The 24,331-nt window shown below is 34.6% G+C and overlaps 2 protein-coding genes across 2 annotated transcripts; one reads left to right on the top strand and one right to left on the bottom strand.

Moving 5' to 3' along the window:
* Positions 1-2,237: 2,237 nt before the first annotated feature.
* Positions 2,238-17,721, top strand: LOC112940666 (uncharacterized). Its single transcript, XM_069293922.1, has 6 exons — positions 2,238-2,439; positions 2,803-2,897; positions 3,558-3,650; positions 3,741-3,924; positions 17,050-17,146; positions 17,226-17,721. The coding sequence occupies exons 1-6, from the start codon at positions 2,238-2,240 to the stop codon at positions 17,719-17,721; spliced, it is 1,167 nt and encodes a 388-aa protein (XP_069150023.1).
* Positions 17,722-18,587: 866 nt separating this feature from the next.
* LOC104645462 (uncharacterized) lies at positions 18,588-22,557 on the bottom strand. The gene is made up of 3 exons (XM_010317176.4): positions 20,616-22,557; positions 19,637-20,180; positions 18,588-19,561 (listed from the first exon to the last, which is right to left on the bottom strand). The coding sequence occupies exons 2-3, from the start codon at positions 19,644-19,646 to the stop codon at positions 18,993-18,995; spliced, it is 579 nt and encodes a 192-aa protein (XP_010315478.2). The 5' UTR covers positions 19,647-20,180; positions 20,616-22,557; the 3' UTR covers positions 18,588-18,992.
* Between the last annotated feature and the right edge of the window lie 1,774 nt (positions 22,558-24,331).

Raw genomic sequence — 24,331 nt, 5'->3', positions numbered from 1 at the left:
CTCCTCCACCGACTGAGGAAGCGGTAAGAGAGGGTGAGGAAGGGGAGAATGAACAAGTACAGAATGAGGGATTGCCACCCCAACCTACCCCAGAGATGATGAATCAAGTTCTTGCTTATCTTAGCGGGTTATCTTATCAGGGCCAGACACCTCCAGTGTTTTCTCCACCAGCACCTCAGGTTCCGGAGGTACAACATGCGGCTACTGTGGCTCCCCGCATGGATGCCTCATTGGAAATAGGCACGTTTCCTCGTCTAACTACAGGGCCTATAATGACAAATGATCAGCATGAACTTTTAAGTAAGTTCGTGAAATTGAAACCTCCAGTCTTCAACGGTGCTGAATAAGAGGATGCCTATGATTTTCTAGTTGACTATCATGAGCTACTACACAAGATGGGTATAGTAGAACGTTTTGGTGTTGAGTTTGTGACTTATCAGTTTCAAGGGAATGCCAAAATGTGGTGGCGGTCACATGTTGAGTGTTAACCAACAGAGGCACCACCTATGACTTTGGCATCATTCTCTAGCTTGTTTATGGAGAAGTATATCCCCCGGACTTTGAGGGATAGGAAAAGAGATGATTTCTTGAGCCTAGAGCAAGGTAGGATGTCGGTTACTGCATATGAGTCTAAATTTCGTGCATTATCCAGGTATGCCACCCAACTTTGTTTCAGTCCACAAGAGCGGATTCGCCGTTTTGTGAAGGGTTTGAGGTCAGAATTGCGGATTTCAGCCTTACAGGTAGCGGCTACGGCAAAATCCTTTCAAGAAGTGGTAGACTTCGTGATAGAGGTGGAAGGATTGAAGCCAGATGACTTCACCATGGCATCGAAATCAAAAAGGTTTCGAAGGGGAAGTTAGTTTAATGGTTCTTACTCTAGAGGACAGGGTTCAGGAGGTTACTCAGTCTGACCAATTCAGTCTTCACTACAGACTTTAGTTGGGGGTCCACCTCAGACCGGTCAACACTTCTCTGAGAGACCTATGCTTTAATCCAGACAGTGTTATGGATGTGGGGAGACTAGACACATTAAGAGGTATTGTCCAAAACAGAGTTAAAGACCTCCAATAGTTAGAGATAGAGGTGGTCATAGAAGAGGCCGCTATCCTGGAGAACGTGGTGGCCGAGGGAATGGTGGTCACCAAAAAAACCGGGGTGGCGGACAAACTTGAACTACTGCGGCGCAGCATGGTAGGGGCAAAGGGCAAACAGGTGATAGGGCCCATTGTTACGCCTTCCCTGGGCGGTGTGAAGCAGAGACATCTGATGCTGTTATCACAGGTAATCTTTTGGTTTGTGATTGCATGGCTTCTGTATTGTTTGATCCTTGATCCACATTTTCTTATGTATCTTCCTCATTTGCTAATGGTTTTAATTTACATTGTGAATTGCTTGACATGCCTATTCGTGTTTCTACTCCGGTGGGTGAGTCTGTGATAGTTGAAAAAGTATATAGGTCTGGTCTGGTGACTTTTAAGGGGAGCAATACTCATGTAGACTTGGTTATCTTAGAAATGGTTCACTTCGATGTAATTCTAGGTATGACTTGTCTTTCTCCAAATTTTGCAATCTTTGATTGTAATGCTAAAATTGTGAGGTTAGCCAAGCCTAGGACAGATCCGTTAGTGTGGGAGGGTTACTACACTTCCAACCCGGTTCGTATCATCTCCTTTCTTCGTGCTAAGAGAATGGTTAGTAAGGGTTGTTTAGCTTTCTTGGCACACCTCAGGGATGACACTACCCAAGTACCGTCAATTGTGTCGGTTTCGGTAGTTCGTGAGTTTCTGGATTTGTTCCCTGCAGATCTTTCTGGTATGCCACCAGATAGGGATATTGACTTCTGCATTGATCTTGAACCGGGTACTCGCCCCATTTCTGTACCCCCTTATAGAATGGCTCCTGCGGAGTTAAGAGAGTTAAAGGCCCAACTGCAAGAGTTGTTGACCAAAGGCTTCATTAGACCAAGTGCATCCCCTTGGGGTGCTCCGATTTTGTCTGTGAAGAAGAAGGATGGAAGTTTTAGGATGTGCATAGATTACAGACAACTAAATAAGATAACGGTTAAGAACAAGTATCCTCTTCCTCGCATTGATGATTTGTTCGATCAGTTACAAGGTGCTTGTACCTTCTCAAAAATCGACTTTAGATCTGGTTATCATCAATTGAAAATACGGGCAGCAGATGTGCCCAAGAGTACTTTTCGGACCAGGTATAGGCATTATGAGTTATTAGTAATGTCTTTTGGGCTTACGAATGCCCCTGCTGCTTTCATGAGCTTGAGGAATGGGATTTTTAAGCCATATCTGGATCTCTTTGTGATCGTATTTATTGATGATATATTGGTATACTCAAAGAGCAAGAAGGAACATGAGGATCACTTGAGAGTTGTATTAGAAATGTTGAGGGAGAAAAAGCTTTATGCCAAATTCTCCAAGTGTGAGTTTTGGCTAGATGCAGTGTCCTTCTTGGGGCATGTGGTTTCTAAGGATGGGGTGATGGTGGATCCTTCTAAGATTGAGACAGTGAAGAATTGGGTAAGACCTACTAATGTGTCAGAAGTAAGGAGTTTTGTTGGTTTAGCTAGCTATTACCGTCGATTTGTCAATAGATTCTCTTCCTTTGCTTCCCAATTGACGATCTTGACTAAGCAGAATGTTCTATTTGTATGGTCGGATGAATGTGAAGAAAGCTTTCAGAAGCTCAAGACCTTGTTGACTACCGCACCAATCCTTACCTTGCCAGTGGAAGGTAAGAATTTCATTGTCTATTGTGATGCAACCTATTAGGGTTTTGGTGCAGTACTAATGCAAGAGAAGAATGTAACTGCTTATGCTTCGAGGCAATTAAAGGTGCACGGACGTAGTTATCCAACCCATGAATTGGAGTTGGCTGCGGTAGTGTTTGCATTAAAGCAATGGAGACATTATCTATATGGAGTCAAGTGTGAAGTCTATACGGATCATCGTAGCCTACAGTATGTCTTTACTCAGATGGATTTGAATTTGAGGCAGAGGAGGTGGATGGAAATACTGAAGGATTATGATGTTACAATCCTGTATCACCCAGGAAAGGCTAATGTTGTGGCAGACGCCTTAAGTAGAAAAGCAGGGAGCATGGGCAGTTTAGCCCACTTGCAAGTTACTAGACGCCCATTGGCTATAGAGGTTCAGACTCTTGCTAATGACTTTATGATGTTATAAGTAAATGAGAAGGGAGGATTTTTGGACAGTGTGGAGGCGAGATCTTCTTTTCTTGAAAAGATCAAGGGGAAACAGTTTGATGATGAGAAACTAAGCCAAATTCGGGATATGGTGTTGCGAGGAGAGGCTAAAGAAGCAATAATGGACGAGGAAGGTGTTTTGAGGATTAAGGGAAGGGTATGTGTGCCCCGTGTTGATGATTTGATCCACACTATTCTTACAGAGGCTCATCGTTCCGGATATTCTATACATTCTGGTGCAACCAAGATGTACCGTGACCTAAAGCAAAACTTTTGGTGGAGTAGAATGAAGTGCGACATTGTTGATTTTGTTGCCCAATGTCCAAATTGTCAGCAAGTAAAGTATGAACACAAGAGGCAAGGAGGAACACTTCAGAGAATTCCCATTCCTGAAAGGAAGTGGGAGAGAATTGCAATGGACTTCGTGGTTGGTCTTCCAAAGACAATGGGGAAATTTGACTCTATTTGGGTAATTATGCACAGATTAACTAAGTCTGCTCACTTCATCCCGGTCAAGGTGACCTACAACGCAGAGAAGTTAGCCAGACTCTACATCTCAGAAATTGTTCGATTGGATGGAGTTCCCCTTTCCATCATATCAGATAGAGGTACGCAGTTTACTTCTATGTTTTGGAGAACATTGCATGCTGAATTAGGTAATAGGTTGGACCTTAGTACTGCATTCCACCCTCAGACCGATGGTAAGTCGGAGTGAACAATTCAGGTTTTGAGGATATGCTTCGTGCATGTGTGATAGAGTTTTGTGGTCATTGGGATAACATCTTAACCTTAGCAGAGTTCTCATACAACAATAGCTATCACTTAATATGGCCCCATTTGAGGAACTGTATGGGAGAAGATGTAGGTCTCCTATTGGGTGGTTTGATGCATTTGAAGTTTGACCGTGGGGTACTGATATTTTGAGAGAATCGTTAGATAAAGTGAAATGCTTTCAAGAAAAGCTTTTAGCGGCTCAAAGTAGACAAAAGTAATATGCAGATCGAAAGGTTAGAGACTTGGAGTTTATGGAGGGTGAGCAAGTCTTGTTGAAGGTTTCTCCCATGAAGGGGGTGATGCGGTTTGGAAAAAGATGTAAACTAAGCCCAAGGTATATTGGACCATTTGAAGTACTTAAGCAAGTAGGGGAGGTGGCTTATAAATTAGCCTTGCCCCCAGGACTGTAAGGAGTGCATCCGGTATTTCATGTGTCTATGTTGAAAAGATACCATGAGGATTGGAACTACATCATTCGTTGGGATTCGGTTCTTCTTGATGAGAATTTGACTTATGAGGAGGAGCCTGTTGCCATTCTATATAGAGAAATTTGCAAGTTGAGATCAAGGGAGATTGCATCCATCAAAATTCAATGGAAGAATCGACCAGTTGAACAGTCCACTTGGGAGAAGGAGGCTGAAATGCGAGAAAGATACCCACACCTGTTTACAGATTCAGGTACTCATTTTCGCCCTTGTTTTCCTTCTTGTGATCGTTCGGGGACGAACGATGGGTAAATTGGTATCTATTGTAACAACCTATTTAGTCGTTTTGAGCAACATATTTTATTTTTGGAAAAACTGGCTAAGTCGACGGATCCCACGATGAACCGTCATGGGCACGACGGACCGTCGTGGGGGTCTCGTTCCAAAACACTTAGAATTCTGAAATTTTGGTACTGAAATCGACTCTCTGAACTTCGCGACGAAGTGGCAGGACGGACCGTCACAGGCGTGACCGGCCGTCATAGACCCTTGGTAAAAATCTAGTCTCTGAACTCTGTGACGACTCAACAGGACGGACCGTCGCAGGCACGACGGTCCGTCACAGGCTGCGTAATCCCAAGCTGTGTCGTATTTTTTTAAATGTTTAAGGGACATTTTGGACTATTCCTGCTATAATTATAAATTTAGCAGGTGAATATTAATAATCCAATTTCTTGAGGGTTAAAGGAGATAACCTTAAATTAATTAATGGGTTGATTTATCATCTTTTATACTTAATTATATGCTAATTAGGGTAAAAAGAAAAAGGGGTTTGAATAAGAAAAATTGAAAGAACAAGAGAGGGAGAATTGATCAAGAGAGCATGATGAAGCTATTGAATCCTAAATCTTGAAAAGCCCTAATCTACTTTGTTAATGATGATGCCTTGGTATAAAAGAAGGCTTGATGAATGAAAGTAGTGAGATTAGGGGATCCGATGCCACGTTCCGGTACCAGGATAGTATATGAGGATCGGAGTGTCACGTTCCGACACCAGGATAGTATATGGATCGGGTGCCATGTTCCGGTACCAAGATTGTATATGAGGATCGGAGTGTTACGTTCCGACACCAGGATAGTATATGGATCGGGTGCCACGTTCCGGTACCAGTATAATATATATGGATCGGGTGCCACGTTCCGGTACCAGGATAGTATATGAGGATCGGAGTGTCACGTTTCGACACCAGGATAGAATATGGATCGACTGTCACGTTCCGGCACCAGGATTAGTAAAGAGAATGAATCTTAAAATATGTTAATATACTCAATTTAATGAACCTATTTCCCAAATGAGTATGATGGGGAGGCGTGAGTCCTCATTGACGTGCTTGGTGTTGTAACCAAGGGTTATTGCAATTGTAAATGCCGCATGTTGAGTATTGTAGTTGATTTTATAATATTATCTGATATATACAGTTATCAATTTTCAGTTGGCCGATGATATCTACTGAGTACCTGTATTTTGTACTGACCCCTACTTGTATGTTTTTCTCTCGTTATTTGTGGAGTGGAGCAAACGTGCGGTCGTGTTCAACTCAACAGCAACTCTAGCCAGTCTTCACCGCGTCAGATTTTAGGGTGAGCTATTGTTCCTAGGTCGGACTAGATTCTCTCTCTTTCATGTCGTGATGTCCTTGAAGTTCGGACATGGACTATCTCTTGTATTTGTTTTAGTTTCCTAGACATTCTTAGATGTAGTAATTTGAGGATAGATGTTCTTGTGATGATAACTTCAAGATTTTGGGAATAATAAGTTTTGATTTTCATTAATGATTTTAAGTCTTCCGCATTATATTATGTTAATTATGGTTGAAATGTTGGGGTTTAGGTTGGTTGGTACGCTCACATAGTAGGATAAGTGTGGGTGCCACTCGCGGCCCGCTTTGGGTCGTGACACATATAGTCAAGAAGTGATTCATGTCATATAGTTATTCATCTATCTCAGTTATAACAAGTGTAATAAAAAAAGCAACATTTACACACATGCATGCATCACAATAAACAAAATAACAAGAATACATCATACAATCATAAAATAATAACCTTCATCTATTTCGAAAAAAGCTTGAAACCCTAAGAATCATTATTCTTCCCTTTATGAATTCTTTCCGCCTGTTTTTAGTCTAGAAACAATCAATACAATATGAGAATCAATAAACATTAACTAATTACCCAGTTTTCTAACTATTTTATGAACCTTCGATCATACTCATGATCCCAAGTCTCTAAAATAGGGTTGTTTCCACCATAGAACCTAGAGAAAAACCCTCCCACATCATTAATTTCCCATTATATGATGTTCTACGGATCAAAAAACGAATTCGGGGAATTAGAGCCTTACCATAGCCTTAAGAATTGTGAAAAAGGAATATGATTCGCCTTGGGGTTCGTTCCTAAGCTCAAAAAATTAAAAAGTGCATAATAAGGTCAATTTTGGGGTTTATTAATGACCTTAATTGCATCAAGCCCGCCATAACGACCTTCATCCAGCAGTAGTGGCTCCGCCAGAGCCGGAAAAATACCTATCGGAGCCAGCTACATGAGACACTAATCTAATTTAATAATCTTAAGACCCCCATTTCACAACAGACCTATAAGCAACGACTCAAAAAATTCCTTCCGCACCATGATCAATTTCAGGAGTTCTACTCACCCGAATTCAATTTCATAAAGTCGTACAGATTCCTTAACGATTTATATATCCCCCCATGAAATCAAAATTATAAACAAATCACCCTATTGTTACCAGATTTTCCTACTCCTTAATGTCTCCAATATCGTCCAAAATGATCTGGACTAAGTTGAAAAATTTTAAGTTAGTATGAAAAAGTTTTTCGACCCAAAAATTTTCCTTATTAGCTTTTCTATAACGACGGAACCCGATTGTTTTAAGTTAATCTCTAACTTAAGGAAAAGAATATTGTAAAATGATCAATTGAGCTTGCCGAGAAGCAATAAAGTTCTATTATATAGTCAAGAATATGCCTACTGCCTAGAACCGCTAGAAAGTTATTGTCATTTTTTGTCAAATGTTGCAAAAACCATACCTTCTATATGAGAATTGTATAATTATGTATATTATAATATAAGTATTTTATCATTGGTTAAATAAAAAATCGAAACATTTAGGCACCAAAAATCGATAAGAAATGTCTTAGTTGTTTGGTCACTTGTTTCACGTATTCACAAACTAGAAACTAATTGACCAAACCAATGACACATAAAATCAGACGGAACCCACCGTTTTGCACCAATACAGCTAATTAAGATTGCAAGAATCGATTAACATACAAAAATGTATCCTAATAATGAAGTATTAATATATTTTGATTCAAATAAACAAGAAAGATCAATCATGGTAGAACATACCAAAATTATAAATAGTTTTTTACGTAAAAATAGTCAAATGACAAAGCTGTATAATTAAGTGTATGAATCAATCAAGGAAGGTAAATAGAATCCACATGTGAATTAAAGCAACTTAGTCCAAACACAATAAGAGATTTACAGTAATGCTGCATATTTTTACTATTAAAGAATTACCACAATCATAATAAAACAAACTTAAAAGGAAAATAATATATCAAATCAATTAAGCTAAAGAGGTATAAGAAACTTACTAACCATATCCAAAGTAAGGTTGTCCCTATTAAATTTATGAAGGATGCGAGCTTTTCAAATGGTTTGTTGGCAACCATGGTCGTTGTCGTTATTGACTAGAGTTGGCTTAAGGTTCTCGTCGGGTTGTAGGCATTTCTCTTCATCGATGTTCGTTGTCCACAACTCACTGGCCGACAGGTGAAAGAACAACAGTAAAATAAAATAGCGGAGGAGAAGAAAAAACCCACATGGGAAAGGGAAACAGTAGGGTTGTTTGGTTATGATCCTATTCTTTAGTTGAGATGGCGAAAAGAGAGAGACACATCCATTGGTTAAGGGTGGAGAGGTAGTTAAGGGAGAAGAGGAAGGACACAGTGGGCGCTGGTGGAGTTCACTAGTGGTGTTTGTGTCAACATTTTTGCCGGTTGAAGAAGAAGCGGCGTCGGAGAGACGGAGAGGACAAGGTGGGTTGCCACTTTTTTTAGAAGAGAAAAATTTAACATCATTGAGGGTTTGGATGTAGTCATTTTAAGAAAATAAATAAGAGACCTTGATCTGGTCCATCCGATCAAAAATAGATTGATGAGATTGAAATGTTGTATTGGATGAATTTAGATAGACATTTATTAAAAGGTGAGTTACTATCTGACTTAGGCCAATTGGAACAAATGTCACTAAAATTGACATAAAATAAAATAATAAATTGGCTAAATTTTAAATAACAATTTAAGAGAAGCGGCTATTATTCAAATAATTTGGAGAAAGGTTAAATATATTGCTATGAAATAATAAACATATTTTAAATAAAAAAGAATAACAATTTTTTGTACATAAAGTAAATATAATTAAATATGTCATACATATTAAAAAATACATAAAGTTTGAAAACTATATAATTATTTAAAATTAAGCAAATGATAAAAATAAATTGATAGTAGTAATAGTAGTAGTAGTAGTATTAACAATAATAATTTTAATAAATATAATAACAATAACAATAATAGTAATAGTAATAGTAATAATAATAATAATAATAATTATTATTATTATTATTATTATTATTGTTGTTGTTGTTGTTGTTGTTGTTGTTGTTCATACTATTATTATTATTATCATTTCATAAAATAAAAAAATACTAACATATATTATGAATTACATAAAAAATAAAATATAATTTTAAGGATATAATAAAATAAAAAAGTTTTTAAAATATATATATATTTAATCTAATATAAATACGAAAAGGGCTATATGTCGATCATAAAAGAGTGTCAACGACACATAATGACACAACACTTTAAAAATAAAAATCTGTTCTTTCGAGGATCCAAAGCCTATATCCAAATTCGAGATGTTATTTATAAGGGATAGGGGCATTTTTGGGGGAATTCGAGTAGAAAATTTGAAAAAAAAAAGTTGAGAATAGAAATAGTAGGTAAGAATAAGGATAAAGTAATAATGACAAAATGGACAAAAAGAGGGTAATAACATGTGTGATGACTGAAAAAATACAGGCACCTTATTCAAAATTTATCTACAATTTATTAGTTTATTTGTTGTTTAATTTTATATAACAATATTAGAGTGTATATAAACACCTTTTATATACATATATATACAAGTGTATTAATTTGTATAGATAGTATATAATTTTGTATATGATCAAAAGATAGTATGACTGTAGCTTAAAAATATGGTCTATGTAGAGGTAGTTATTTTATTAGATTGTATATTTTGAAAATATCTCTAAGCATATTCAGTACGATCCTGTCATTTTTTTGAAAATAAAATTATTTAGTAGCATTATAAATTATTATAAAATTAAGATTTCGACTTAATTAAAAAATATCTAATAATTCGTTTGCTTCGATCAATAAATTGATTTAAAAAACATTGATAGTCATAACTATAGTACTTTATCATAATATATTTGAGATCTTTGTTGGTTAATATCTTTCATTTGTGCTTTCATTTTGAAGTTTATTTCACACAAATTTTAATGTTTAATAGAAATTCATGAAATATTTCACATATTTGCAAAGTCTAAGTTTGTAAGTCTCTCTTATTTTTGTATAGTTTCTATATGTACGTGGAATCACTACTAAAAATGTATGAGTTTTAGACTGAAGCAAATACACGGACTTAGTCTGTACCAATTTACAAATCACAAAATCGATATACACGCACAAAAATCAGCACCAAGACTTGAGAAATTATTTTTTCTCTTTATCGATTAAAGTGTATAAAATAAAAAATGAAAGGTTTTAAACCAACAAATATATGTGATGTAGTGGTAGAATGGTGCCCACTCACGGTACTTATATCCTGGACTGTATTATTTAAATGATGCATTTCTTGATTGCGTAATTTAAAAAAATTGATTAGTTTAATTTTTTTAAATTTTATAAAATTGTCCGAATTCGTTGGTTTTAATTTTTTTCCTCGCCAATTTACAAATGAACTCTGTCTATTTCTTGCTCTTGTATTATTCTTTTTGTTAGTTGTCAGTTGTATATATGAAGAGAAAATGTCATAAATGGTCCTTTAACTGTTGTAGTAGGTCTAAAATATTTTTATAACTATATATTTATCGGATGTACTCCTTAACTATCCTAATATTTTTATCAAGTTTTGTCATTTTACTATGCAATTATCACTTTTAGTCTTCTTTTAAGTCTTATAAAATTTATTAGACTTGGTCTCTGGCTTATTTTTTTTATAAATATAACTTATGTTTAGATTAACTAAATTGATGCGTTTGTGAAATTAAATGTTTAACCTATTAAATGTAACGAATTAGATACATCATTAGTGATGAAATAATGTGTCACTACTAACTTTAAATTTGTTACAAACAATATTCAATAAATGACACCAATTTATTTTTTGGTGGGAAATTTCTTACAAAATTTTTCTATGAATTTTTATGTTTTGTCACTAAAACTATCTATTTCATATATTTAAGTAGGAACAGTAATTTTTTTCACTAAAATTGAACAATTAGTGACGTATTTTATCTCATAGCTATACATTATGTTTGTTGAAGTGCTATTTATCATTCTTGTTCTTTCGAACACCAAAATAATACAATATGGTATAACCTTTTGAAATTATGATTAGAGATTTTCTTTTAAAAAGAGGTGGCAGTGAGCAGGGGGCTCTTTCAATAAAAAAGACAGTAAAACAACAATAATTTTATAAATTTATTATTTCAACAAAAGTATTTCAACAAATTTACCAGCCGAATTTTCTTTTTTTTGATTGGATGTCTGAATTTAGCAACAAATTTACCACTTCTTTTCTTTCGATCACCACCATGTTACAGTCTAGCACATTTTGTTTGACGTTATTTTTTGTAATTTCATTATTGGAGAAAGTTCTATTAATATGGGAAGGGGGGGAGGAGGGGGTAAAAGTGGGGGGGGGGGGAGAGGGGGTACGTTTTCACGACCTAAAAATGGGCGTGATGACACTTGTCTTATTCTACCAAGACAAGTCATCCTAAAACTCACCAGTTACAATAAAGTGCGGAAAATTTACTATCAACTTAAATTATATCCCAAAAATCTGGTTGTCACATTTACATGCCTCCGAAGTATTACAATTGAATAAAAAGAAAATAGAAGTCTCATATGACATTGTTTCTAGAGTAGAATAAAATTATTAAATGGACTAAGAAGGTCTGCTGAGATGAAAAACAACTACCTCACAATTCTATAAGAAGCCCTGGAAAAGAAGATAATATATCACAAAGGTCCGGGCTAGTTACCTACAAAAAGTTGTAGAAGCAAAAGGTGAGTATCAAACCACACTGTACTCAACAATTAAACCTCTAAACACGAGTTAAGGGAACAAAATACGGGTACTTCTTACACCCTATCCAAACCTCCATGCTACAACCTGCATAAAACTAGCCCAATCTAACAGTTCACAATTTACAACAACATAACTCAACAACAACTTTCTAATAATCATATCCTTAACAACAACACTCTAAAAATTTCTTATCTTCAATAACAAGTTCAATACTCATCAATCATAAGTTCCGCAAAAAGGCACTCACAAGATCAGCAACACACAAGATCAAGTTCGCCAATAATAAATAAGTGTAATGCAATGTCAAGTGTAATGATTCATGTCTTACCTAATGATATACACCCGCTGTCTCTCAGTCTGAGATCAATGAGGAACAAATCTATCCATGCATCTATCGCGGTGTGCGATACGATCCTCGATAATATTTATCATCACGACTTTTGATACATCACTCGAAATATACTATCCATTGCGGCACGCAATACGTCTCTCGAAATGGTACATGCTCATATCAAATAACATTTATCACCACTATGTCTCAAAGTCAATGGTACTGACATATTTTACATCAATGATGAAGATATGACAATTTTCAATATAATGCAGAATTCACAACAACAAAACCAATATACAACATCAATAATGATACAACAAGCCTTTCAAAGCATTCTCTATTCTCAACACATCAGACACAAACAATTAATCACATTGCCTGTTATTACCCTTTTTCATCATTAGAATTACTCAATGTAGACAAGTCAAACCATCACCAATTTTCATTACTCCAAAACATATGTTACAAGAAAACACACACATTCCATACTCTTAACAAGGATTTAGAAATCCACTTGCCTCAAATAATCGAACAATGACTCAAGAGCCTTCACTTTTCGTTGAGCTTCCAAACCAATGCAATCTATCCAAATATTTGATCACGATAAGATTTCACAACTAACCACACCGATTTTATTAAACGTTTAGTCTAGACTACAAAACTTACAAAAAAAACTAAAATCAAGTTCCTATATTCTAATGTCAATTATCATGTCTACCCTTCTATTTCAAAATTTTAAGCCTATGGTCATATTCCAAATTCTCCAATATCGTAATTGTAATAGTATTTATATAATAAATTCCCTCTATATTCAATTATCTAGCTTACTATATCAAAACTTGAATTTTAATGTGATAATTTAAGAAAATTCAATCCAAAGTCAAGTTATGTAAACAAATTACATCTAAATCACACTTCCTTTTGACCGACACTCTGCCACCATTAACCCACGGCAAACAAAATTATAACTTTCTTATTCCTTACACACTAAACACCTTAGCCATACATTAACCCACCAATAGAAAATACGATATTAACAAAATTTAAAACGAAATGATTAAAGCACATTAACAATTTAATCCTTTGGTGTTAATGATTCACAAATATTTGTATAAATTAATTATAGCCAATATAGAAGATCAAATTTCATACTTGATTCAAACATATGGTTCCTCTTTATCGATGCAGCATTGCCTCTCTTCTTTTTTTGTTGCACTACATGATATAGTTTTTTTTTTGTTATTTTTGCGTGAGTGCTGCTGCTAACAACAGCAGAAGCTTTCAACTTCCTTTTTTCTTTCTAGTTGGGCGTATCCCTTATCCTTTTTGTTATTAGTTATTATTATTATTATTTTAATTTTCTTTTTCTTACAAACCTTTTTTAGTCTTAGTAAATTTATTGTCTTTTTATTATTTAATAAAACTTAAATAACTCTTAATTTATTTTAAAAATTATAGCACTCATTCCCATACGTCATAAAACATTCATAAAAAACAACTATAAGGATTAAACTTAGAAAAGTGTAATATTCATAAAACGACTAAAAGGGTCGTTACAAGTTGTCCACCACTAAAAATCTTGTTCATCCTCGAACATAAAGAAAGAAAAGAAAGGATAATCGATGTTATCAAAAGCTTGAGTTATTACCTACTAGTCGGTGTTTTTCTTTTCATGTGAGCTCCTCCTTAAAACCATTCAATAAAGATCAACTACTGAGAATTGAGCTTTCGAATTGCACTTTAACAGATTTACGAATCAATTTACCAAGTCACAAACTAACCCATGAATCAAATTTAAATCAAAACACACCATCCTATATCACAATCTTCGAGAATCTTTTCATAATTAACCATAAGAAATCAATATCGTATGCAACCAGAAGTGAACTTGAACGAATCACCAGACACCCATAATACACAAACCGTCACAAATTTTATCAAGATTCCATTCTCACAACACAATTTTTCCATAGACTTTAGTTAAGAAAATATGATCTTTAGACATCAAGTAATAATCAATGGAGAATCAAACTTGTCTAACCCAAAAAAAAAACAAGATCAAGTAAACATCCAAGAAGCGATACATCCTAGGATGCAGAACCTTCAACAATATTTTCATATAATTGTAACTATTCACTGAAGCTCTTCTATAAGTTCTCATAAGCAAGGTAGGTAGAAATAGTGGTATACTTTAACTATCCCATACAACATGAAATCTATCATAATTGAAATACCCAAGTCTGCCTAAAAGATCCTACCCTATCAACATGACATAAGAGGATTGATACATCCGATCCACATATCGATATACGGAATGAATCATACTCCCAATCATGTATGAAATGAAGTAGGTGGTCGACATAAAAATGTACATAACTAAAATTGAATAACACAATATATTTTCTCCATAGCGCCCGTATGAAATATTCCATTCGAATCACTCCCTCCTTTTGATTTTTAGTCACCCACAATCAACCACGTCAAATTCTCATTACTATACAACAAGTACTTGATTCATCAAATGCAACACATTTCTCACAATACTCCATTAAATCCAACACTCTTAATATTAACAAACATCATAAGCACATCAACCATTTACCTTACTCTCAAACTGTCATTAATATTAGAAATTTATTAGCAAACACATTGTAGCTTTTTAAAATTTTAAACTATGTCTCTCTTTCTTTTCATTTAACCATTTCATGACAAATACGGGTCACACCAAAAACTGATAATAATTTCAAATCTAAAAATATTTTTCTATTGCCGTATGATAATTGAATCACACCCATTTTCAACATCACTAAACCACTCACATACCAAGTTTTAACTATCCTTCAAGCCATTATATACCTCATGCCAAAACTCAAAGACACCATTGGTTACTCCGACACTTATATATACTATAATCTCATAACCTTTACCCACCATCAAATGCGTATGTAAAATATCATAATAGTCTATATCGTCCCATTAACAAAGTATATTCAATCCCCTCAAAATTCTAATTATCCATGTAGAACAGCAGGTCGAGACTGTTGAACATCCATAAATTGCCTATCATATTTTGAACAATAAAGCTCGACATAACCACCTAGAATTTTCACACATATTGCTAGTCACCAAATCAAAACTCAATTTTTATAAAAGTTGATAATTAAATCCTAGTAAGTCTATGCATAACAAATTCATTTCCATGTTAAATTTAAAATCTATATATGAAAATCCATTCAACTTTCATCTTCAAACCAAGAGTCTATATGAGAGGTCTTATTCCTTCACATTTCTTATAATCTTTCCATGATGCAAATGTTAAATACCTTGAACTTTCAATACACTAGACTTTTTCTACTTTCGCTGACTCGCTTACCCATCTTATCCTTTGACCAACAACCTATTATATTTTGACTTATATTTTAAATAAAAAATTTAAGATAAGTACTTTTTAGGCCCTTTAACAATATAAACAAAAAAAAACTACGACCCAAACAGTGTACATGTTATTCCAATTTCTCAATACACCACACATTAATTATTTCTTACCTTTACTATATCTACTATCACAAATGTAGAGTTGTGATGAGAACTTGAATTATGATTCAAACTGTGTAGACTAAATCCATTATCTATCAACAAGAGCTCATAAATTTAAGGTCTTTATGAATTCATGTGTTTTAGCTTATGATCAATCTCCTCTTAATCAATCTTACTGTATCCTTCATTAAAATCCAACTGTACTAGTTACCAAACTCGAAACAAGAAGAGACTTATTACCATACTCGAGTCAAACGTCATAGACTTCTTTCTCAAATCTTATCCAATAACTTTTAGCTGATATGCATGACTTATGGCACTATCATAATAATCTAGGAAAAAAAGACGCCACATGTTTCTAAATCAAATTATCCACTCGTTCTGAAGATACATATTTAGCTTTTACAATCAAAGTAAAAATTTTTATTTTCACCTGGTTCCAAAGGATACACTATATCCCACTAATCCTTTTCATTTGTTACTCTTGTTCCTTCCAATTCTATTTTGATTGGGATCTTAGCAATTCCTACAGTTTTCCATGTAACCATGATACTCACCAAATAATAGTAAACGACAAAGTTAGATGCTCACAAGTCATCATTACAATACCAAAAATGTATTAACCAACCATCCTTATCATATAGCTATGTGCTAATCACAATCCATCACAAATTTTTATTACCATTATGCTTAGTTAGATTTTTCCATCATCATGTAGTTAACATTCTCAACGACATGATACCTCAAACCCAATTATACCAATAAAATACAAAAGAGTCACTCAATCTTATATGCACTTTCTTAGTAAAACTCTTAACGGAGAAGGGTCTAAAATACCCTTATTGTATTAGAATTGGTACAAAAATACCCCTCGTTTATCTTTTGGCCTTAAAATACCCTTGGGGTTAACCTTTGGGGACCTATTTTTAATTATTTCATTTATTACATGACATGTTGTAATTGGTTAAAAATTTAATTAATTAAAATCTAATTAGTTTGACCCAGACCACCCTATCCACCCGGATCGACCCGACCCATCTTTCAAAATACCCAACCCATCCAAATAAAACATCAATTACCCATTTCATTTTTTAAAAAAACCCTAAACATTTTGTTGTTGTCTTGACACTCAAAGATCAAAGCATACTTGTTGGTTATGATGTTAATCAAGGTAACCAAATAAGTGATATGTTCATATTTTCTCTTGTTTTATCTCTGCTTTTAGCCTTCAGTATTGTGGATTCGGATTTTGTAGTGACTTGAATTGTATACCTTAGAGGTTGATGTGCTTGAAAATGTGGAGATCCGAGAACAAAAGCGAAGGGATGATGCTTACAAGGCTGCAAAAAATAAAACAGGAATCTATGATGACAAGTGAGATTTAATATACCTGTAATCACCACTTCTTTGTTATGTTTGAATGACTAATTTATCTCGTTATGATTGGATGTAGGTTCAATGATGAACCTGGTTTTGAAAGGAAAATATTACCAAAGTATGATGACCCGGCAGAAGAGGAGGTTTGCAATGAAAAAGCTATTGCAATGAAAAAGCTAATGGATAACAATGCATTGGTGAGACATCTTTCCCCATGTGAGACGATGGGATCAGCTACTTGCATCCCCAAAGATAAGACAGGAACACTAACAACAAACCGAATGGTAGTTAACAAGATATGGATTTGTGAAAAAACGAAAAAGGTAGAAACTGATGCAGGTCGGGATGCAATAACTATGAACATACGTGAAAGTGAAATGACATTGCTTCTGCAGGCAATATTTCATAATACGGTAGCAGAGATTGTTAAGGCAAAGGGCGGAAAGAAATCTATTCTCGGTACACCAACAGAATCATCAATATTAGAATATGGATTGCTTCTTGGTGGTGATATTGACAAGCAAAGAAGGGGCTGTAAACTCCTGAAATGCTCGAATCTTGAATGTAGGTGATCGCTCGAGCATCACCAATGGACAGGCTTGTGTTGGCTACAGACCACCACATGAAGAACTAATGAACAGACCTCCTGTTGGAAGGGAAGTAAGTTTGATTTCCAAGACGATGTGGAGAAATATAATCGGACAAGTATCTTCCAACTAGCTATACTTTTAGTTTCCAACTTCACGGGAAAGAAGATTCTAAGGCTCGAAGGTTCAGATGCTACCATAGTTCTCAATACTTTCATTTTCAACACATTTGTTTTCTATCAGGTACTTGCTGTAAACTTTGGTGCAGTATACGGATGGAAAATCAATGAACATTTACCTTGTTATGGATTCACATGTGTAACATTGTCACTGAGATATTTTCCGCGGTTTGATACAGGTTTTCAATTAAATAAACAGTCGTGACATGGAGAAGATAAATGTGTTCCGTGGCATTTTTTGAAGCTGAATATTCGTAGGTGTCATAACTTCCACTGTCATTTTCCAAGTTATCATCGTTGAGTTCTTAGCACGTTGGCAAACACTACACTGCTCAGCTGGAAACTATGGCTACTCAGTGTTTTAATTGGTGCTGCAAGCTTGATAGTTGCAGTAATATTGAAGTTGATACCTGTTGAACACAAGAATAAGCATCATGATGGTTATAATCTACTACCAAATGGTCCAGAACTCGTCTAAGAGAAAGGAGGATCAAACCAATGCGATATGGAATTGGCAAACTGCAATTATTTACAGCAACATGCAATCTGTAATTTTTAACAGCAAAATGCAGTGTTCAGATTTTTATAAAAATCTGCAATCTTCAAATTTTTACAGCTATTACACATTAATTTATAATCTGTAAATTTTTACAGCAAAATGCAATTAGAAAATTTTCATCAATCTGCAAATTTTTACAGCAAAATTCAATCTGCAATTTTTAGAACAATTTGCAAACTGTAAATTTTTACAGGAATTTACAATCTGCCAATTTTATTGCAAAAAGTTCAATCTGCAAAATCTTACAACTCAATCTAGTTAAAAAGAAATATCACCAGGGATTCACAACTTACAAGATCTGTTAAGACTACCATCAAACAACATACATAATTCAACTGAAAAACAAAATACAACAACTCCACAGATAAGTGATAATGGCATTGTCATATATTTTGAACCTACAAAAAGTTACAGACACTTGTTCAAGACATAGTAACATCAAAAAGTCAAAATATTTAAGTTTCATCAATGCCATAACAAAACCCAGAAAACAAAAAAACAACAACTTCATAATGCAACTACTTCTTTCCACCCCTCTTTGCCTTCAATTTGCCAATTCTTTTCTCCTTTTCAAATGTCAAATAATCTGAAGTCGTAGCTTCTTTTCCTTTCCATGCCAATTTTCTTGGGGAGTATGGTAGATTAGTTGGAATGATCACACCATTCTCATCTCCTTTGAAGTCAATTCTTCTGGTACCAGTTGGTCGAATCTGCATCTTTTTAGCTTGAAGCCTAGTCCTAGCTTCAGAAATTGTCTTTGGCTTTAGAATAGTCTGCTCGTCTTCACTTTCATGCTCATCTCCATCCTCATCAGCAATTGCACTTGAAGGTTCAACATGTTGCCCATCCTCAAATTCATCAACAATTATTTTTCTCTTTGACTTTGAAGGTCCAGTAGGGTTCTTTTCAATTTCCTTTGATTTTGAAGGACCATCAGGTTGGCTACTCTGTTGACTTGAAGAAGCAACAAAGCCTGGAGTGATACCAGATTCTTCTTGAATGGCTTTGGAGTGATACCAGATTCTTCTTGAATGGCTTGGGTTGTTGACACAAGCACATCTTGGGCTGGTTGTTTTGATCTTTGAAGCTATAAAAATGGCAAAATTAGTTAGATATTGAATTAACTAGCGTAACTATTGACCAAGTAAAGAAAATTACATACCATAGGACATCTTCTTTGGTTGTGACCTGTTGCACTACAATGTCCGCACATCATTTTTAGTCCTTTTCTTGAAGCAGACCACACCCCTTCCCTTTTCCTTGCCTCATCTTTTTCTCTCTTTCTCTTAAGTTTTGGCCTGCCTACCAATTTATGTATTTTTGGTGGCTCCATAGCATGAGAAGGATCAACTTTCCATAACATGTCACCTCTAACAGGTTGTATTTTATGCATGTATATCGACATGTAAGCTTCTTTGGAATACCACCAACTCAATTGATCTAGTGGCTCTTGTTTGTCATGAAGATATGCTTTAATGGCATGAGAGCATGGTATACCAGTCAAGTCCCATGTACTACATGTACACTTCTTCCTATTAAGATTCACCACATGCCTATCTTCACCCTCAACTACCTCATATCCTTGGTCTCCATTAGATTGAACTTGACAACATTGTGCAATGATATTGAAATCATTATACAACTCCATGGCATATGGACTGAATTCTCCATTCCATTTTCTACCCTCTTCTTCAAGTTTTTGCAACCTATTCATAACCGATATAACAATACAGAAGTAAGAACAACATTACCTATCAATGTAACAATCACATCAGGCTATATTCTATAATTTCTATTAAAACACTAGATCTGTCAATGGAAATAAATTTACACAGAATTGAACACTTCTCTTTGAGGCTTTAATCTCAAATGTAAAATTCAGTTCCTGATAAGTTGGTTTTTTAAATATCTAAGAGATTCAAATAAAGAGAAACAAGGTCATATATCACAACAAAAAGCAACAGAAATTGAAAAGAATAAGAAAAAGTACAACTTTATGAGCTGAAAACTCAAAATCACCAAACTATAAAAATCTCAAACTCTAATTTTAAGTGTTATCCCACATTAATCTAACCTATATAAAACCTATCAGCTGTATTAAGGTCATATAAATGATGATATTATAAACAATAACAACTCACCTTGATTCTGATATTTTCTAACATCTTGATTATAGGTTTTGCCCTTGTATCTATAATCCATTTGTTGAATGACTCTGTAAAATTATTCTCACATGAATGATTTTTGCAGACTATGTCAAAATAAGCCCTGCACCAATTTTGTGCATGGTACCATACCAAATCCTTTGCAGCTTGTTTAGACACACCACCCATGACTTTCAATTGATCATGAAATTCTTCTTCGTAGGTGCTCCAGGCACACCACCACAATAACTTCTTCATTTTTACACTTTTCCAATCCTTGCTCCAATTAGCTTCTATGTGCCTTGCACACCATCTATGATGTGCTTTAGGAAACACCTTACTAACAGCATTCAGTTGCCCTTGTAACAATTAAAATCATAACAAGTTAAAGTATTATTTGTATAAGAATTAACTGAAATAAAAAACTTATTTAAATCATAAACAACTACCTTATGCATATCAGACATGAATGTTACTCCTTCACCATCTACCAGGTCTAGAGAATTTCTCAGCAGCTCAATAAACTATTTCCATGTTCTAAGTGTCTCTCTCTCCACCACTGCCCAAGCAAGTGGATAAAAGTGTTTCATTGAATCTTGTCCCATGGCAACCAATAAGATTCCCTTGAATTTTCCTTTTAAAAAGGTCCCATCTAGCCCTATAAAAGGCCTCAAACCTCCTTTCCATCCATTTTTTAAAGCTTGAATGCATACATACATTCTTAAGAATCTTCTTTTTCCTTGTTCCAAAGCCTCTCTAGATATATTTATGATAACATCAGTACCTGGGTTGCTGTCCTCAATTCTTGAGCATAACCCTCCAACTTATTGAATTCATCAATGTAGCTACCCTCCAATTTCTCTAACACGAGCCTTTTAACCCTCTTCATCTTGGAATAACTAACATTCAAATTAAAATTATCATCAAAATCTTGCCTCATATCATTAACACTGTACTTTGGATTATTCTGATGTTTTTTCTTGAAGTAGTGTGCTTAAGCTTCTTGAGTGGCTCTTCTATTCTTAAAAGCATTTTCACCACATGAGTGTTTGGTGTTCAAGGTTTTTATTTTGAATCCCTGATTTTTCCTATCTTCAGATATCAAACACTCAAATGGACAACCAATGTCACACAAATATCTCAATCTTGTAGAGTCACTTTTTTCAACTTTAAGTGCAACCTTTCTAACAATAGAGTAAAAACTCACAATTCGTTTAGCTTCTTTAAGATCTTTAAAGCACATACCTTTTCCCAACTTTAAGAATCTGTCTAGCTTGTCATTGATCTCTCTTTTTTTTCCATTCTAAAGACTTCCAACTCATCACTATTGTAATCACTAAGAATAGATTCATTCTGATCCCCATCCTCTTCATTTGATTCACAATCTGTTGCTACCTCTACTGGCACAACAGGGTAAGGCTTGTTCAGGTCACAAATATTAGGAATAACAACAGTATCTTCACCCTCGTCTAGAACAAATAATTGAAGAACACTAAACTGGCTAGACAGAGCAGATTGTAGAGTCCTAATGCTTGAATCATTCTCAAGCAAATAATACCTACCAGTTGGTCCTGTTACTAACATTTGTTTCACAGCCCTAAACCCACATTTATTAATGAACTCTGAGCAAATGTCAATATATGACAGCAACTTAACATCATAACCATGCCAGGTTTCATTTAATTTTTTAATGTATACAACTTGAGGAGAAAGGACCCACTTGCCCCCATAGTTAAATACTAAATCCACTTTTTTGGTCATTCTTTAAATTTTTCAAAATGGAAGACAAAAAAAATTAAAAGGAATTGTCAGCTATAAACAAAACAACTTATAGGAAAACTAACATTATTTAATACAACGATAAAGGTAGTAAAGTTATAGGGACCACTAACATTATTTATTCACATGGAATACAACACAAAACAAACAAAAAGGCACAAATTGGGACCAATGAAGTCATACACATACCAATCACACACATACATACACGAGAACAACCTATAAAACATGTAAGAAGTGATAAAACACTCTAACATCAGAAAATAATATATAATGTTAACACTACACAAACATCACAACGCTACAGTACAAGATACAAAATGCAATCAAAAATCAAATAAAACTAAGCCCTAACTATTTATGAAATACATTTAATCAAACAATCATTACACAATATTTATGAAAATTATTAAAAGTAAGTCTTCAGTTCTTACTTTATCGGAGTAGAAAATCGATTTCTTCACTTTGACTTGAACATCGCTGCAGATCAAAGAACTGATGATGTTGGGGGAAATGTTTAGGGTTTTTTTAAAAAAAGAAATGGGTAATTGATGTTTTATTTGGATGGGTTGGGTATTTTGAAAGATGGGTCGGGTCGATCCGGGTGGATAGGGTTGTTTGGGTCAAACTAATTAGATTTTAATTAATTAAATTTTTAACCAATTACAATATACCACGTAATAGATGAAATAATTAAAAATATTGACTTAGTAGTCTGTTAGCCAAAAGGGCAAAATAGGTCCCTAAAGGTTAACCCCAAGGGTATTTTAAGGCCAAAAGATAAACGAGGGTATTTTTGTACCAATTCTAATACTATAAGGGTATTTTAGACCCTTCTCCGAATTCTTAATTACCTTTACACAAGTATACTCGTTGGGTCTTATTTTACCTATAAGATTGTCATCCTAATATTAATCTACTTTCATGGAGCTTACACTTAACAACCTAAACACATCAATATCGTACCAAAGATACAACACTAAAAGCTTTCTTGTAAATAATGCTTAACTCATTATGTGTAGTAACAAGCTAGTTGGTGTCTCAAATATGAATAAAACATTGAATCTCATTATATGAGCATATGATACACATGATAACTTTTATGTAGTTATTAATCACACATGACATCACCGTATTCATTTCCATATGCCACTAGTACCACCTTGTGAAATCTGTTTAATCCACCACTTGAACACATCATACCTATTGAGAATATTATACCCAAATAGCCTAAACATTTCTTCGTCATTGAGTAACTAACATTCATTATCGAATCTGTTCGGTCTCTTGTCCAAAATGATATGCATCAATAATAAGCGTAACGCATTCTTAACTCTAAACAAGTAAGAATCGGTACCATTGTAGAAGTCGTATTATGACCCTTTTTTTATATATCCACTCAATCTATGAAAGATTTCAACTTTGATTGGCGCAATATCATTCTCGAAGCAACCTATATATGTTATGACAACTATACCAACTATACATTCAAAGTTACATTGTTCGTTATCTAGCCGCTCCTTTAATCATTTCATTTGCAATTGTGAAACCGTTCCATATATTGTATATACCACACAAGTACTATTCATTGTACTAGGGTAACTAACCTTACATAACCCCTTCATATTTTTAAACATGCTAAATCTAATCACACATCGTTTCAATAAGTACATCACTTCAACCTTAGTAACAGATCTAACATTCCAATCATACAAGATATCGACTACTGACATGAGAAACTATGCATGAGTCATTGCATAATACATAGAGTGGAATTAAGCGATACAACTCAGAACATACAAAGGATGCACGATAGAATTTCAAAAAGTGAAGATTTTTTCTAAAAGTCACTATAGCCTCTCGAAGATAAGTACAGACGTCTCTGTAACGACCCTCGAGACTGTACTTAGACTCGTCTTGTAAATAAGTGAGAC

This window comes from Solanum lycopersicum, chromosome 1, assembly GCF_036512215.1.
Source record: "Solanum lycopersicum chromosome 1, SLM_r2.1".
Classification (NCBI taxonomy): domain Eukaryota; kingdom Viridiplantae; phylum Streptophyta; class Magnoliopsida; order Solanales; family Solanaceae; genus Solanum; species Solanum lycopersicum.
Note: the sequence above shows the minus strand (reverse complement) of the source record. Positions and strands in the feature narration are given on the sequence as shown.

What these genes read in the sequence shown, in the direction of transcription:
- LOC112940666 (XM_069293922.1), top strand. Translation starts at nt 2,238, where the DNA reads ATGTCTTTTGGGCTTACGAATGCCCCTGCTGCTTTCATGAGCTTGAGG. An exon ending in GAATTGCAATGGACTTCGTG is followed by an intron (nt 3,651 to 3,740) that starts GTTGGTCTTCCA and finishes ATCCCGGTCAAG; the next exon opens with GTGACCTACAACGCAGAGAA. An exon ending in ACAGGAATCTATGATGACAA is followed by an intron (nt 17,147 to 17,225) that starts GTGAGATTTAAT and finishes GATTGGATGTAG; the next exon opens with GTTCAATGATGAACCTGGTT.